General features: G+C 46.2%; 1 protein-coding gene across 2 annotated transcripts in view; it reads right to left on the bottom strand.

Annotated features, from left to right (window-relative positions):
• Positions 1–18417, bottom strand: part of LOC8039028 (stress response protein nst1) — a 298951-nt gene that overhangs the window by 256550 nt on the left and 23984 nt on the right. For both annotated transcript variants that reach the window (XM_029995006.3, XM_040216998.1), the window contains exon 2: positions 15807–16070. In XM_029995006.3, coding sequence (XP_029850866.2) covers positions 15807–16070 — 264 coding nt within the window. The remainder of the gene's footprint in view (positions 1–15806; positions 16071–18417) is intronic.

The following is an 18417-nucleotide window of genomic DNA, read 5'->3' as shown; positions in this document are numbered from 1 at the left end:
ATCCCTTTTCCTTACTTTTTACGCTACATCAATATAACCTTTTGGGAACACTCTAGACATAGGCGTTTTCATTCTAATTAAGCGTCTAGGTCATAGCATTTTTAATGATTTTGTTTTTATTTGTCAAACCGGTTCTCTGCGACGATATTTGACAAAGTTCAGCAAGCTGTGCTGTGTGACCTAATCAACATATGTTCATGATCTTTATATCAACGTAGAGCTCCAATTAAGCTCTTTCGTTTGAGTATAATATTAATATTTTGAAATAAGTATATAATGCGCAACATGTGCCTGAATAACGAAAATTTTGAAAAACTGGCAAGTTTGAAGTCGATTTTCTAAAAAACCCCACTTTTTATTTCTTTTATTTTTTATTCACAGTTAGTTAATAGAGCAGTCTATCAGAACCTACCAACAGAAATTGTAATATATTGTTTGTATGGCCGCTATTAAGACTCGAATCTCGTGCTATGGGCGTTTTGAACGGGACTTCGCACAGGCGTTCTGCTGAGCAGAATTTTGGCCTATGTAAGGTTTTTCTTATTTATCGTTAGCAGTTACCTCAATATCCGAACATAAACATTAATAAAATTTGGAGTACTGTACTTAAAAGAATATACTTCGAAGTTCGTATCCACAAGTGCGGGCGCAGGACTTCCTCCTAATACGGGGGAATGCAGATCGTTAGAGAATTCTCTAAGCCCTTTTGATTTTGGCTTTGAGTTTGAAATACTGAACTTGACATGTAATTGTTATGTTTTCTTATGTCAAACAGATATGCAGTGCATATTCATATGTACGATTTAGTATCTGACGCTTAGGAAGTATGGTTTATTTTGTGCGCGTACGGACTCTTTCGTAAAATTACAAGCATTTCGTGGCCTGTAAGGCTTCAGACGTGTTAGTCATGTGTTTAGGTTTCATTTCTATTTTCAGTGACTCATGCAGGGTTACTTACAATTTGCCCTCTTGACTTAAGTTTGTCCGGGAGTCTAGATGTTACCTATCTTCTCCGTCAATACATAGGGCGAAGCTCACACACCTTGAAAATCACGCCAGTGCCAAGTAAATAAATATTGTTAGAATAAATATTGTTGCTTCACTGGCTTATACGCTCAGATATTGAGGTAAGTACTAACATTAAATGGAAAACCTTACATAGGTCGAAAGTCTGCTCAGCTGAGCGTCTATGCGAAGTGCGGTTGAAAACTCTCACAGCACGAGATTCGAGTACTAATAGCGGCCATACAAACAATATATTACAATTTATGTTGGTAGGTCCTGGCAGACTACTATATTACCTAACTGTGAATAAAAAGTAAAAAAAAAAATAAAAGGTGTTTTTTTTAGAAAATCGACTTCAAACTTGCAAGTTTTTGTAAAGAAAGACTTGCAAGTCTAAAAACGATTTTCTAAAAAAAAAAAAAAAAAAACCTTTTATTTTTATAATGCAGTTAGATGCAAAGGTGCAAGCGAGCTGGACAAGAATGATGAAAATAATACCTGGAGAAGGGGAACAAGAGGGACAACGGACAAACACAAATCTCCAAACACAGCTAGGTGACTGGTGTGCGACCGAAAAAATCCGCCTGGTCCGGGTATCGAACCCGGGACCTCTCCATTACAAGTGGAGCGCTCTACCAACTGAGCTAATCAGGGGTTGGACGTCAGTAGAGCAAACGGGTTTTATCAGCTGCCACCAGTCTAACGTCAACAAGGGTGAAGCTTGGAATTTAAGGTTATTATTATAATGCAATTAAATGCAAAGGTGCAAGCGAGCTGGACAAGAATGATGAAAATAATCCCTGGAGAAGGGGAACAAGAGGGACAAAGGACAATTATTATAATTGCATTATAATAATAACCTTAAATTGCAAGCTTCATCCTTGTTGGCGTTAGACTGGTGGAAGCTGATAAAACCCGTTTGCTCTACTGACGTCTAACCCCTGGTTAGCTCAGTTGGTAGAGCGCTCCACTTGTAATGGAGATGTCCCGGGTTCGATACCCGGACCAGGCGGATTTTTTCGGTCGCACACCAGTCACCTAGCTGTGTTTGGAGATTTCTGTTTGTCCTTTGTCCCTCTTGTTCCCCTTCACCAGGGATTATTTTCACCTTTTATTTATTTAATTTTTTATTTACAGTTAGGTAGTATAGCAGTCTGCCAAAGCCTACCAACAGAAATTCTGATATATTGTTTGTATGGCCGCTATTGGGACTCGAATCTCGTGCTGTGAGAGTTTTGAACGGGACTTCGCATAGACGCTCAGCTGAGCAGAATTTTGACCTATGTAATGTTTTCTATTTAATGTTAGTACTTACCTCAATATCTGAGCGTAAAAGCCAGTGAAGCAGCAACACTTATCCTAACAATATTTATTTACTTGGCACTGGCGTGATTTTCAAGGTGTGTGAGCTTCGCCCTATGTATTGACGGAGAAGATACGTAACATCTAGACTCCCGGACAAATTGAAATCAAGAGGAAAAAGTCGAAGTAACCCTGCATGAATAACTGCAAATAGAAATGAAACCTAATCACATGACTCACACATTTGAGGCCTTACACGCAACGAATTGCTTGTTATTTTACGAAAGAGTCCGTACGCGCACAAAATAAACCGTACTTCCTAAGCGTCAGATACTAAATCGTACATATATATATGCACTGCATATCTGTTTGACATAAGAAAATATGACAATTACATGTCAAGTTCGGTACTTCAAACTCAAAGCCGAAAGCAAAAGGCCTTAGAGGAATTGTCTAACGATCTGCATTCCCCCGTATTGGGAGGAAGTAAGCGCAGGTGCCGTCAGTTGTGGATATGGACTTCTGAGTAACTTTTTTGAAGCGCACTACTCCAAATTTCATTATTGTTTATGGTTGGATATTGAGGTAACTGCTAACGATAAATAAAAAAACCTTACATAGGCCAAAATTCTGCTCAGCAGAACGCCTGTGCGAAGTCCCGTTCAAAACGCCCATAGCACGAGATTCGAGTCTTAATAGCGGCCATACAAACAATATATTACAATTTCCGTTGGTAGTTTCTGATAGACTGCTATACTAACTAATTGTCAATAAAAAATAAAAAAAAATAAAAAGGGGGGGTTTTTAGAAACTCGACTTCAAACTTGCCAGTTTTTCAAAATTTTCGTTTTTCAGGCACATGTAGCGCATTATATACTTATTGCAAAATATTGAAATTATACTCAAACGAAAGAGCTTAATTGGAGCATTACGCTGATATAAAGATAATTAAAAAATGTTGATTAGGTCACACAGCACAGCATGCTGAACTTTGTCAAATATCGTCGCAGAGAGCCGGTTTGACAAATAAAAACAAAATCATTAAAAATGCTATAACCTAGAGGCTTAATTAGCGTAAAAAAGCCTAGGTCTAGAGTGTTCCCAAAAGGTTATATTGATGTAGCGTAAAAAGTAAGGAAAAGGGATGGAGTGAAATGTGGCACCCCCAATAAGCTGGAAAAACATCAGTTTCCACCTTGGCTACTTCAACGGTCCATAACTTGAGAACAAAAAATCCGACGACATTGCCGTTTGCGTCTTCTTTTATTATAGGAATTGCTCCAAAACATATACTTTTTTTTGCCAAAATTAAAAATTCGATCCAAAATCCGTGCCTGAGTTGAGATGAAATCACCCATATATATATATATATATATATTAGGCTATAGAATCTCACCAATTTAAACCAGTATGTAAAAGACATGTGCCAAATTTAATTTGAAAAGATGACACAAACATAAAGATAACAAGCTGCATAAAGTGACACGTGCCTTCACTTTGGTGAGGTTCACCTGTGGCGATTTTCGGCCTTTTTTCTAAGCAAGTTCTTAACACGTTGACTTCGGAATAATTCTACGTGTAACATTAATAATACAACACTAGCGCTGGCAAACGCTTATAAGTATCTACGATTAATCCTAAGTTCCGATCTTTCTTGGAAACTACATAATAATTAATAATAATAATATTCTTTATTTTTCATTACATTTGTGACTAATAGCATTATGTGACTAATAACGCTAACAGCATGCTTAGTTATCTTAAAGGGTAATTCCGGTCAAAGGTCAGACGGAAGTATATGACTGATATCGATTTACGGAGTCTAAATAAGAGCACTGCCAAAAGATTACACAAATGAGAAACCGCGATCAACTCTAAAACCTATTTTGAAAATGGAATCACCAGCTTTTCAGCGGGCCTTCAGCGGGTTGGCTGTTTGTCAAATAACCTTGTGCCCTGATGCCATCTCCGTTTTCAAGGAGGTTTCTTGTTTGTACTGGCCACTTCGTTCGCCGCGTTTCGCTGGGTCGTTTTCGGCCGTCCCAGCGGATGATTTCCGCTTAAGTAGAGTAAAGGTTGTGCCCCTCCCTGAGGGTCACCAGGTTGTTTTGTCCCGGTCCTTCCTAGAAGTCGTAGGTCAGGGCCGGGCGATCGTGGACAGCCGCGAAGGATGGTCGCTTCTTGCTCGGTGGTGGTGGCGGAGCCTCGAAGAAAGACGCTCAAAGTCGAGAGCAACGATTGATAAAAATAAATGTATTAAAACGTCAACTGCAAACTTGGTTACAGGACTCTACTGTCCGCTCACGGCTGTAGAAATACCAAAAAAACCGCGCCTCGGCGCAAAATGCCCACCGCGCACGGTGAGGCTCAAAGAGACTGCTCGTCGCTCGCGACAAAGCTACGCGGACCGGCGGACCGCGGGAGATAACTTGCTCCGCGCACGGGCTTGTCCAAACTCAACGTTTCCTCGCCAGCGCGGACGAGAAAACTCCCCGCTGACACAGGGCCTGTCCAATCAGGACGATTATACAATTCTATTGGCCCCAGTGCCAGCGGGTCCTCCACCAATTACAGAAAAGCCACAGAACTCTTTCTTTCCCTTTTCTAAGAAGAAAAACAATGCTAAACGCCTTGGGGAATTCTCCAATCGGGGCGATACTTTACTACTTTACGGGGAAAACACCCCCACTTCGCCGCGTCAAAACAAATTGGCGCCGTATCCTTTGAAGTTAGCGAGTAAAGCGTATTGGGACTCCAGGTGGACCCAAACCGGCGCCCCTCATCGCTAAAACTTCATTGTATCAGTCCCCCGACCAGACAAGCCGTCCCTGGGAACGCGCCGTGACGACAAAGCCGGGGAGGGTGCCACTACCTCGCGGAGACAGGCCAGAATGTCTGTCTCCTTCCCGGGCCAAAGATTAAAAAGGGCTCAAGCCGCTCATCCCCCCTATCCTCGGGGCGAGCCGTCGGGGTGCCCCCATCCGAACGGTTGAAGGTCGATTCACTCAGTTTCCAGGAAACGACAAAATTCTCAAGCGATCCCTACACGCCCACCCAGAAAACTGTGCCAGGACTTCTGGACTGGCCAGCAGTTCTTATAACAGAACGATCGCGTCACCATTAAAAGAAATATAAAAAGAAAAACGCTTCAACTCATGCAAAACCCCGTACGCAAAACGACGGCAACAGAACAACCACAAAACATGTACGCTAAAAAAATCCTGAGCATCAGCGTACTTTTGTAAAGCCGTCCCACTTGCGCCGAAAACAAACGCGCAAAAAGGATTACACGAAAAAAAAAAGGTTCACAAAGTATATGCGACGCAGCATGAATCTCTGCCAAACGCAACAGCTAACCGGTCGCAACCAGCAGCTCCCACGAGAAAGGAAAAAAAAAAAAAAAGAAAAAAAAAAAGAAACAAACGAAAAACGTCACATGAAAACTTCTGAAACCCAAAAGAAATCAAGCAACCAGCCAAAACATGTGGAACACTATTTTTCGGCGAAATGTTTCCATGCCAATGTTCACGTTGCCGTGGCAGTGATCGCCTTCCCACATGCACGCCCGCTGACACCACATGCATACGCGGGAGAAAACGCTCCCCTGCCACCATACAATCGCCCCATACTCGAGCAGCTTTGTCGCGTACCGTGGGTATTGTGATGCTCTCCAGAGCTTCCTCTAGGCCCTCGAAGGCGTGCCCGGCTCGGTCTCCCCACGGAACTGTGTTTGGCGCTCGCTTCGCGGTCAACTTGGTCTAAGGAAGACCCAGCTTTGCGCCCCTGGCGCACCATCTCCTTCCCAGCTCCGAGGTGGTCGCCCCATGGCGAGTTGTGCGCCTCCACCGGTGCCTCTCCGCGCCTCCCACCTGGTGGCACCTGCCGTGTCACACCGTCCCCACTAGACCTGTCGTGGGGACGCCGAAGTCCAGTCTGAGCGATAGGAGCAACTGCGGCAGCCCCCCTCGCGACCTCGGCATTCGCTAGTCTCCCCAGCGCCGGATCCGACCCCTGGTTCTCCGGGGGCTCCTCCCGTCCATCTGCCTGGACGAAGGAGAACCCCCGTTCGCGCGCGGCCCGATCGGCCTCGATCGTTACGGCAGTGTCTGGTTGCTGCACGGCACGATCGACCTTGGACTCCACGGTAGTGTCCGGGCCCTGGACAGCGCGACCGCCCTCGGACTCCACGACAATCTCCGGCTCCTGGACAGCGCGACTAGCCTCGGAACCCCTGGCAGTGTTCGGTTCCTGGACAGCGCGGTCAGCCTCGGAACCCCCGGCAGTGCCCTGTTCCTCGACACTGCGGTCGGCCTCAGGCCACACCGCAGTCTCCGGTCCCTGTACGGTACGATCGGCCTCGGACGCTACGGCAGTGTCGGGGCCCTGGACAGCGCGATCAGCCTCGGAACCCCCGGCAGTGTCCTGTTCCTCGACACTGCGGTCGGCCTCAGACCCCATCGCAGTCTCCGGTCCCTGTACGGTTCGATTGGCCTCGGAGCCCACCGCAGTCTCCGGCTCCTGGACAGCGCGATCATCCTCGGACTCCATGGCAGTCTCCGGCTTTTGTGCGGCACAATCGGCCTCGGACCCCATGGCAGCCTCCGGGTCGCCCAGTGCGTCCGGTTCCGTTTCGCTCACGCAGTGAGCCTCGGGCTCCGCGCCCGCCGCTGCATTAATCAGCGACCCTTCTCGGCGCTCCTCCAAGAGCCGAGCTCTTGCTCTCCGCTCCTCCGCCCGGAGCTCTGCGAGTTGTATCTGCAGGTCTAGCTCCTTCGTTCTTTTCCTCACGAGGGCTATCTGAACACTCAGCGGAACCGCTTCCCCATCCGACCATTCGTCGTCTCCGTCACTGAGGCTCTCCCCAATGGGCCAGTTATACCTCGCCATGCAGCTAAGTGCGCGGGTGTCAGCCGGCGACGGAAGGGAAAACGACCACTTACCTGGCGGTGCTGTAGAGTCCGGGCAGTCGCATCGGATGTCGCCCAACCCGCAGGCCACTGGCGTTGATTGCAGCCGCTGACGTCCGCCGGCTTGAATCTTTTGTCGCCGTTGAAGGCCCCAGGCCCACGGCAGTTGTCGATGACGCCGAACCCGCAGGTCACCGGCGCCGATCGCCCCACGCGACGTCCGCTTGCTTGATTTTCGTTCACCGCCGTCGCAGGCCCCAGGCCAAAGGTAGTCGTCGACGCCGCCAAACCCGCAGGTCACCGGCGCCGATCGCCCCACGCGACGTCCGCTTCTTGGCTTTCACCGCTTCCAGCCACCGGCGTACTCGTAGCCGTGCCTCGCTGTACCAGGCTGCTTGTGGACCGCTCCTCGTTGTCTCAGCTGGTCCTGGGCTCCTTCCGATGGACACCACCGCTTTCCGCACCAATTCAGGCGTCTGGAACCTTTCCAGGCGGTTGACGATGTCCACGATCCTGTCGACTGCGCCAGTAAAGGTTGTGCCCCTCCCTGAGGGTCACCAGGTTGTTTTGTCCCGGTCCTTCCTAGAAGTCGTAGGTCAGGGCCGGGCGATCGTGGACAGCCGCGAAGGATGGTCGCTTCTTGCTCGGTGGTGGTGGCGGAGCCTCGAAGAAAGACGCTCAAAGTCGAGAGCAACGATTGATAAAAATAAATGTATTAAAACGTCAACTGCAAACTTGGTTACAGGACTCTACTGTCCGCTCACGGCTGTAGAAATACCAAAAAAACCGCGCCTCGGCGCAAAATGCCCACCGCGCACGGTGAGGCTCAAAGAGACTGCTCGTCGCTCGCGACAAAGCTACGCGGACCGGCGGACCGCGGGAGATAACTTGCTCCGCGCACGGGCTTGTCCAAACTCAACGTTTCCTCGCCAGCGCGGACGAGAAAACTCCCCGCTGACACAGGGCCTGTCCAATCAGGACGATTATACAATTCTATTGGCCCCAGTGCCAGCGGGTCCTCCACCAATTACAGAAAAGCCACAGAACTCTTTCTTTCCCTTTTCTAAGAAGAAAAACAATGCTAAACGCCTTGGGGAATTCTCCAATCGGGGCGATACTTTACTACTTTACGGGGAAAACACCCCCACTTCGCCGCGTCAAAACAAATTGGCGCCGTATCCTTTGAAGTTAGCGAGTAAAGCGTATTGGGACTCCAGGTGGACCCAAACCGGCGCCCCTCATCGCTAAAACTTCATTGTATCAGTCCCCCGACCAGACAAGCCGTCCCTGGGAACGCGCCGTGACGACAAAGCCGGGGAGGGTGCCACTACCTCGCGGAGACAGGCCAGAATGTCTGTCTCCTTCCCGGGCCAAAGATTAAAAAGGGCTCAAGCCGCTCATCCCCCCTATCCTCGGGGCGAGCCGTCGGGGTGCCCCCATCCGAACGGTTGAAGGTCGATTCACTCAGTTTCCAGGAAACGACAAAATTCTCAAGCGATCCCTACAAGTAGTTTGTAACTGTCCCTCGGCAATCGCTCACAAAGATTACTGACTCCCTTCTCGCTCAAGCTCGTCTTGGTAACGATGAAAGCCACTCCGTTCCCCGATATTGTTGTGGGCGCCGCCATTCCGGTACTTGTGCAGAGCAGATGCAACTACCGATCGTCATGATTTAGAAGTGAGACTTCCTCAGCATTAGATTCGGCGTTAGGAGGCTCATGTAATATTGCTTTGCTTTGTCGCGAACTGTTTAAACATTTGTGGAGAACGGAAAAGCGTTTCTTGTGATCTCAGATAAAGCTTCAGATAACTAGCAGCCACGATATTAAGCCACAATATGGCCAAGTGTCGTTACTCTGAAGAGTAGCTTTTTTAGTGGCACTACTGCCAATAATGGCATTCACTGACGGCCATAGTTTGTTCCGTTCCTGCTCCAGCGCGAGCTTACTATTTTCTTTCACAACGCGTCTGCAACGTGCATTGCACACCACCAATATTGTACACAGTTCGTCTCAAAAGACAATTGGGAGCTCCTTCTGAGCCTCACTCACTCACTTACTCACTCACTCACTCAATCACTCACTCACTCACTCCAGCGTTCATCGTGGGAAATTCGCTTTTTGGCCGGCAGCTTTATGACTGTGTATCATTATTTGCTGCAGATGTTTGATATCTTAAAAGCAAAGCAGGACGTTTTCAGATAACTTCGAACAACCATGTCCGGTGACCAATTATTATTTTGATGAAAAAAATATATTCTGCTGGCTCCATGCCCAGAAGTATAAAAACAATCCTTGTTTTGGAAAGAAAAAAGTGTCTGCGAAACAAAATTGTAAGTACCCCCTCAGTAACGTGCGAGTTTTCCATATCGCGCGATGTTGGCATTTCGGGCGGCTTCCACAGAAAACCTGTTCTGGCTATGGGCCTAGAGATATTTAGTGACAAATTAGTCATAGGAAGGATTGACAAAAAGTATTAACCACCGGGTATCAGGGTCGTTATTTCTAAGACACAAAATCGCAAATACGGCACAGACGGATCTATTGACGCTCACAGGCTGCGCAGGTTCAGGTTCTGTCGCGCCCTACCTCCTCTATCATGTTACCGTCAAGGTTGTAGGCTGAACTGTTTGGAAATTCGCGCCGATTTTTTCCCTTTACGTAGAGTAGATGGAGACGCTACACGCCGGCTGTTGAAACAGGCACCGCAAAGCGTGTTACAGGGTGGCGCATCTCGATCGCCTCGGCCTATGGTCACTTTTGGGTCGGTTGTAGAAAAATGTATTAGGAGTGTTCTCTTAAAAAGTACCGTCAACTTCTGTGCTGTCAGTTTGTATTTTACTGACCACCCATTAGCATTTTTGCGCTTTTTGATTATAATGAGATTGTGAAGAATATGATGTGCTCGTCCCATTTATAGCAACCGTGTTAGCGTGAATTTGCCCATATGTCTCGATTTATAACTTCAAAGTCACACACGTATTACATTATGTATTTACGGATTCTGTTAGTGCATATTATAAATGTTAATTTTGGAGAGTTTAAAGAGAATTAATGATGAAATTTTTTTAATGATTTTCAAAATCCTGGGCCCTCTCTTGTTTTTAATATTTATAAATGATATAGTATCTTGTGTCCAGAGTTCCCAGTTGTTACTTTTTGCTGATGATATCAAGTTGTTTAGAATGATTCACTATCCTGTGGACTGCGAGATCCTACAGCGTGATGTGTCCCTCATTTTTCAGTGGTGTGAACAAAATCTATTATTGCTTAATCCTGCAAAAACAAAGGTCCTATCCTTGTGCCGACGCCATGTGCCTTTCAGTTTTACTTATCATCTTGATATCATGCCAATTGAACGTGTACTGTGTGTGAAGGATCTTGGCGTGTACGTTGATAGTGCCTTGTCTTTTAGAAATCATGTGTCTTTTGTGGTAGGAAGTTCTATGAGAGTTCTGGGAATCATATCACGTTTGTCGAAGAATTTCAGGAGGCCTCATTGTTTGTTACATCTTTACAAATCTTTAGTTAGGTCACGTTTGGAATTTGCCTCGGTAATATGGAACTCAATATCTAGGGCACAGGCCTTGACCATCGAAAATGTTCAAAAAAGATTGATTCGTATTGTTTACGATAGGTACTTTGAAAGGCGCTGTTATTATGACTATGAATACATACTTAGGTCCTTTTCGCTTACACTCTTGTCTGAAAGGCGAACGATTCATGATTTTGTATTTTTGCATAAGGTTGTGAATAGTGTAATTGATTCGCCATCAATGCTCAGCAAAGTTAATTTTTATGTTAACTTACGCCATATTAGACATCCTGTATGCTTTGATGTACGTTCACCTTGTTGTACTTCACCGCTTTCTCGGATTCAGACATTATACAACAGCATTGCTCCTAAGCACCTCGATTTCTGTACATCCATTTCATCCTACCGCCATCAGTTGAATAACCTTGTAATTTACTGATAACATTTTGTTTGTTTATTTGTTTTTGGGTGATGGTAATATACCAACGTGTTTCTATAGGATTGAACAGGTGCACCAAAGTGAAGACCGCTGTGGTTGTTTTTGGGCACTGAAAATAAAGTCATTATTATTATTATTATTATTATTAAAATAATGCATTCTTAGTTAAATGCCCATGTGTGAGCAATTCCTAGAAAGCTCTGCCGCTAATCAGGACAACAATATTTCATGCACAAATGAACTGTATACAGAGCAACACACTGGCAAAGGTTCAAGATTTTAACTTTTACTAATGCGGAGAAAACAATTTTAATCATTAGCGTTATTGCGCAATGTGCCGTATTTGCGATTTTGTTTCTCAAAATAATAACCCTAATGCTCGGTGATTAATAGTTTTTGTCAATCTTTCCTATGCCTCATTTGTTAGTAAAGATTTTTAGAGCCGTAGCCAGGGCAGTTTTTTGGGGAAGCCGACCGAAATGCCAACATCGCGCGATACGCAAAACGCGCACGTGACTGAGAGGGTGCTTACAATTTTTTTTTCCGGAGATAATTTTTTTTTTTTTTAAATAAGGGTTAGTTTTATTTCTCTGGGGATGGAGCCAGCAAAATATTTTTTTTTCCATCATGATTAAAGTTGATCACCGGTCATAGTTGTTCGATGTTATCTCAAAACGCCCAGCAGTAAAACAGCCGCAGCCACAGACTTGTACGTTATCCGTTTCAAGTAACGAAATTACTCGTAATGCCTTACATTTAGCAGTAATTTAGTAACGAAATAATTACATTATTTCTAGAGTAATCTTAAAGTAATTCCCTTACATTTTTTACTTAACGGATTCCTCGTAATCCGATACATTTTTTCAGGACCCGCTTCTACAGAAAAGGTTGTTTTTATTTTGGTAATGTCGAGCGCACTTACACTGTCACGCGAAATGACCAGCGTAAAGGAAGGTTTGGCACTATTCAGTTCCCCAAAGCCTTCTTTTTTTCTGCAGCACCAGGCCCCTGAATTTTTTTTACACCCTAACAATAATGTCAGAAGATCCAAATAAGCATTTCTATATATATATAAAAAAAAGATAAGAAAGGAAAAAAAAGGGGTTATATATCCGCTTTTTTTTAGTCCTTATGTATTTCTTTGCGATCGAAGACTGGGAGAAGAGGACACCAAGTGATTGTGTGCCTCTTCGAGAAGCTCGAGGCGGCAAGTGTACAGACAAGAATTAACAATGGCAATCTCGGTTATAGTGACTACGACCATTTTTATAATGTCACAACAGCAGAGAACGCTCCGTCTACCCTAAAATCCACTAAGAGAGATGCGATAATACGTGAAGATGTTATTGCCACAAGCATCCTCGTTCGTTGCTGCACACTTATTTTCCCTTAGAAATTAGTATGTATCTTTTCCTGCTTCTTTTTACCTTATTTGACCTTGTTTTAATAGCTACTTATTTTTTTGTAGTCCAACTTCTAGGGTTGGCCCACTTTATTTGTGAATTCCAGCCAGGTTATCTGCTTCTCAGTCCCCCTTTTTGTGAGTCAGCTTGTTGCGAGCACTTCGAGAATGGTAATAGTCTTCCTTTTTCGTCTTCCTGTTTTTACCCCAGCAGGACTTATCTTATCTCAAGCAGATATTTTTCCAAATAAAAAATAATTGTGGCTGACGTAGAACTTTAGGTGAGAGTAAAACTTGTGAATGGGTCCCGCGGCTTACTTAGTTTTCTGCCCTTCGCTGCGCGTATCATCAACGGACGTCTATCTGGAGAACACCGGAGTAAACCGCAGTCGGTCCGTGCTCCGTGCGTTTTTGAACGGCACCAAGAAAGGTACACACCGCAAACGTGCGTTTACATTTGCTTGTTTTAACTGATGTTATAATTAATTGTTGTTATAACTGTCCTGGTGTTGCGTTTTCCTTGATTACTTATATTTATATATTGGAAACTTTTTCTTATTCAGCAACGTCTCAACCGAGGCACCCCTCCACCTGTTCAGAACCAAAGGAAGAAGACTATCGAGCCAAACCTTATTTAATATTTCATTATCACCTTACTGTTACAACTTATTTAGCTATTGTCTGGCAATATATGCCGGTATAGTAAGACGTACATAAATCTATCCTTATTCTAGTTTTTGCCAGATGTATGATGACTTCTACAGCTTCGCGATTTCGACAATGAAGAATTTTAGTTGATTGGTCCGATCACTCTGATAACGATACCCGATACTCTGCCGGCCACCACCGCCTTTGCGCATGCATCATGTCGTTATGGGGGTACCGGAGGTATCGGAACAATCTACTAAAACTCTCGAATACCAGGCAACGACTGTAGCGACGAAGCTTTGCTCTATCTTCGAGGTAAATAGTACTCCTTTTGCTTCGCTGAAAAAGCTCAACGCAGAGCATCAAACATTCGTAAGGCACAATATGGCACTCCCATTCAGTGCCTTAGATCAAATGCTGTTCAGCGTAGAAGTCGACATATTGAGTAAGAAGGGAACCGGACATTTCATCGAACGTCATTTAATCAAATAAGTGGACATTTCATCGAACGCCATTTCATCGAATCACTTGACGCCGTTTCATCGAATTTCCCTTTACTGAATTTGGGAGTAATACTATACATGCCTTGCACCTACGTCACATGATGACGTCGAACACCTGGTGGTTGACTCGACGGCCATTCGCAGCGAGAGCAATGGTAAACTCCGCCGCGCTCGGCAGTAGAAATCACCACGTATCCCGATGATCGTCCAATCGTTTCGTCGGCATGCCCCGCGAGACAGAGTAGCCGTCAAGTTAGAGAAAGTACGAGCAGCAGGAAAGGGATGCGGCCGCGGTTCATCGAGTTTGCAGGACGCATTTCATAGCGGCGAACGACGGCACTTATCTATCGTTGTTTACGTTCGCGCACGCCTTTGCATCGGCATTTTGCTCGTTCGTAGTGTGTATGGCCTTTGACCTTCGTTGCATAACGCCGTTTTCACGCTTCGAGCGCACCTTCGGGGCTCCCGGCCGAATGCGGGCGAGTGTCGCGCTGCGAGCCCGGCCCGACGGCGATCGGTCGTCGGCGGCCCCCACGTGCAAGTTCGCCGAGCCGCCGCCGCCGGGGCATCGGTTTGTGCCGTCCGCGATACGATAACCTTTGCAAGAAGCGAAAGTATGCAGGCGAGCCGGTCAGGAAACGTCATAATATAAACCCTGAGACACTGAGAGTTTCTTGTCCGTTATTGGATTTATCCTTGTCTCAGGGTTAAGATTATGACGGTAACATTGTTTTTTTACCATTAATTCGCAAAATCGTAACAATATTTCTACAAGCGATTCCTAGAGCCGCTCGTCAAATTATGAAGCGCGCAATTAAGCTTTTTCTTTTCTTGGCGACACGGCTTCCCTTTGCGTCAAAACTTCGTCGGCGGCATTTCGAAACTTTCTGCTCGTAGCGCAATCGCACCAATGCCGGAAAATTCTGCACGTACTGGATAAACGTAATAATCGTAAGCTCAGCACGTTTTTCAAAGTTCACGGTACCTTTGTTGGAAATATGGTGCATCTTAGCGCATGTCCGGGCCGTTAGCGGCATATCCTACGCCCTGGTAAGCGCATCCGCGCGGTGTGAAGTCAACCACCAGTATGGTGCGGGGCCCCGTTCTTCCCTAGATGTTCCCTAGCGTGACGTCACTTGCAAGGCATGTATATGTTTTACATAATTTACTACCGCTTTTGAAATAATTCTGGCGCCGCTCTAAATTCACCCGAACTAGAATTACTACCCCGGTTAATTTTTTGTCCACATAAATGCTGGCTATTGAATTACAGAAGGTAGCTATCCTATCAAAACCTTAGTGGATACGCGAGTTATTCTTTTCTGGCAAGGTTGGCGGCTGTTCTTGGCCGCGCACTTCTTCCCACTTCATCCCTCTATTTATTCACGCGTGGAAGGCACTTTCTTAAGAGGGAAACAACTATTCTCCGCAACGCCTTCTTATTTTGTTTTTGTCGATTTACCTGTGTTTTCATTTTATCTTAGGAGAATAGCGTTCTTTTTAAAAACATATATCTGCTCTTAAAAAAGACGCGTCTCCCCTCTTCGTTAATTTATTGTAACCGACAGAACCCTGGACCTGTCGCATCTTGGACATGCAGTATATATACTCTATGTCGAAAATCCAGTAGGTCCATGGTTTGGGGTGCACTGTACCTGCCGTCATCCGAAGTCACTGGGGTCAAAGCCGGGCAGGCTAACATTTTCTTTTGCTTTGTTCACCTTTCTCCATAATTCAATTTCATTCGTTCGCTCAGTTTTAAATACGTTTTGAGCATAAAAGGTGCATAAAAGATGCCTTAGCGCGATGCATCGGGCGTTTGGTCTTTCGCCGCAGTCAGGGGGTGTAATGCTCCTATTTACTTGAGTAACAGGTACATTGACTTAAAACGAAAGAAACACACGTCCTCGGGTGTGTTTTTTTCGTTTTAAGTCAATGTAGATCACCTACACGCTCAAGTCTTTAATTAACAGGTACAAGTTTTCGTAAAACGTTAAGTTTCAACTTAACGTTCACGCGCTCGTTGCATTGGTGACGAAATGCGCAGCAGCTTCACGCTCTTTCACCTGAACCAGAGCCGATCCCCGGAGAGCACGTGCAGGTAGCCGTCCTTGAGCGGCAGGGGCCTCACGGGCCGAGAGAGCGCGCCCAGGGAGTCTGAAGCCTCGTCCTCGTCCTCCGAGCTCCCCACTGGCCCGGGGGAGGACGCAGTCTTTTCGAGCTCCACTTCGTCAACATTGCTGGACATTCTGCGCAGTCGGCGGAACCTCAGTCCCGTGATGGCGGCAACCGCATGACCGGGGACAAGTGTGCCGGGTCTTGCGTCGGCTCTGCGATAAGAAAGTGGTTGGACAAGGTTCAGGCTTGGTGTTGCCATCACAATACGTGTCCGAGATGCTGCTTGGCAATTTGTGTACCCGGCGGCTTTACCTAACTGCCCCACCACATGGGACGCTTTTCACGCGCTTCGCCCTCGTCAATGTCACTTCGCTTTAGGGGTATTCACACGAGGGAGAAATCCCGGGGATTTCTCCCCGGCACGCGCATCCAACGACGAAAACGTCAGGCTTTGCGATGTGCAAAAGCCTCGCGTTTTTATCTCGTGATGCGCGCGTGCCGGGGAGAAATCCCCGGGATTTCTCCCTCGTGTGAATACCCCTTTTGGCGCGCGTCGATCCGTGCCGATACCTGTCCCGGCCAGATTTTGGCTTCGGCCCTCGCGCAGGATTGTTGGGAGTGATCTCGAGAGATGACCACCGACGGTGACGTGAGCGAAGCGCGTGAAAACACACCCTATGGACTTGGGGCTGAACGGTCGCTTCTCGTCCCATTAGCCGGATTAATTCCTCAGAGCAGCTCTAGCATTCGAGTCCAGCTGCATTAGCGTCCTATTCCTCATGTATTCTGGTCCGCCTGGCCTCGGAAACTCCTTTAGCGGGAGGAAATACTTTGTGAATTTCACCGCGACGACACGAGAGACTGTGCGCAGGACTTAATTAACAGCGGCGCGTGTTGGATTTGCGTTGGTGGTCTTTGATAAATGTGTTCCTGACTCTGAGAGTGTTGAATGTCTGCTGGATTTTAAAGCTTGATCTATTTATTGATTCTTACGGGCCAGCTTACTATTTTTTTATACCCATAAAATAGGTAAAGAGCACAAAGTACCATATCCTAAATCTGGTTACTATAATACTTACTTATACGCAAGTTGTTGCTCATCAACAGTACTAATAATATGAAATTCCTTTCTCATATCAAAAACACTATCATCGATAGCAGTCTCCATGTGTAAAAAAACTTCACACTTGCGAGATAATCAGAAATAAGATCGTTGTTGGCCTCAGAGATATGAAGGTGTCTGAAAGACTGAAGCTCGGCGGAGATCTAGACCTGCTGAAAAACAACGACTGCGGCGTGCCAGCATGCACTGCTAATATACACTTTTAGTGCAAGTTTGAGCTCATTACGGGCAAGTCTAGTTTCGTGAATAACAAAAGAGTTACTCATTACTGCTTACATCTGCTTTGAAAGTGTTGCGCATGCTGGCTACGGGGGAGAGCGGAGGTGAGTTGGAGAGTCGTTTATGAACCTTGAAACAAGATCGCGGTAGCCGGAACGAGCCGTCTGAAATCGCTGTCTGTCTGAAATTAAGCGCTTTGTCTCTGTGACTAGGATTGTTTAATTATTAGAGGACTATAATATTTTCAAAGAGCAGATACAAGCAGAGTTAATTTTGTGGGCACTTTAGCTATTTGGAGTCGTACATTTTCTTAATCTGTGAAGAAATATTTAGATAAGCGAGTGTAAAGGGATGTCCGTGCGACCAGGCGAACGAACCTGTATTTTCGAGGCACTGGTTTCTTAACACAGAATGTGTTATACGGCTGGCACCTATCCGTATCCGGTTAGTTGCCAGCAACGGAAATCGACTGACGTCACGCCAGCCGCATGCTGAAGTAGCGCTAGCTTGTCTCTTCGCTGATCGGACAAGAGTGCCAGCCGAGCCTCTTCCTCGAGTGCCTCCGTATTATTCCAGGAGGGGTTAAACAGAAAGCGAATGAAAAGCAGAAATATAGAATGCAGACTTCTTTTCCGCAAAATGTTCTGTTGCCGTTTTTTTGCCACAAGCTGGTAACAGGGCTTTGTTCGGCGCTGCCACGTTCCGATGATTCGGTTTTCCACACGCTTTATCTACAGTGTCTCCCGTCAGAACAACGTTTGAGAAATTCGTATTCAGAATGCAAGCGCAGTAGACGGTAAACACGAGTAAAGCGTTGAAACACATGCAAACAAAAACCCCGGCGCGTCGCGTCGCGCCACCGAGCGGCCTAACTATAGCAAACGCCGCTGTCGATATGACGTGGCTGAATGCAGCGCCGTGATGTGACAGCGTCAGCCACGGTTTCCATGGTTGCGCCGCTCGGTGCTGTGGCGCAACGCGCTTTTTTGCTCACATGCGCTTCGCACTTTAAGGCCCCTTCACACACTTGCAGCTGGAAAGAACTGACTGAGATAAGACCGGTTTTTAAGCCTCTTGCGACGGCGTAGGATCGGACGCGCAGCTGCGGAGCACATGCTAGGTCGTCGCAGGAGGCTTAAAAACCGGTCTCGTCTGAGCCAGTTCCACTTGGTTGCAAGTGTGTGAACTGGCCTTAAGGCATCCCCAGAGCGCTCACG

This window comes from Ixodes scapularis, unplaced genomic scaffold (assembly GCF_016920785.2).
Source record: "Ixodes scapularis isolate PalLabHiFi unplaced genomic scaffold, ASM1692078v2 PGA_scaffold1__304_contigs__length_218370807, whole genome shotgun sequence".
In the NCBI taxonomy this organism is placed as follows: Eukaryota; Metazoa; Arthropoda; class Arachnida; order Ixodida; family Ixodidae; genus Ixodes; species Ixodes scapularis.
The sequence above is the reverse complement of the archived record's forward strand: the minus strand, read 5'-3'. Positions and strand labels throughout refer to the sequence as shown.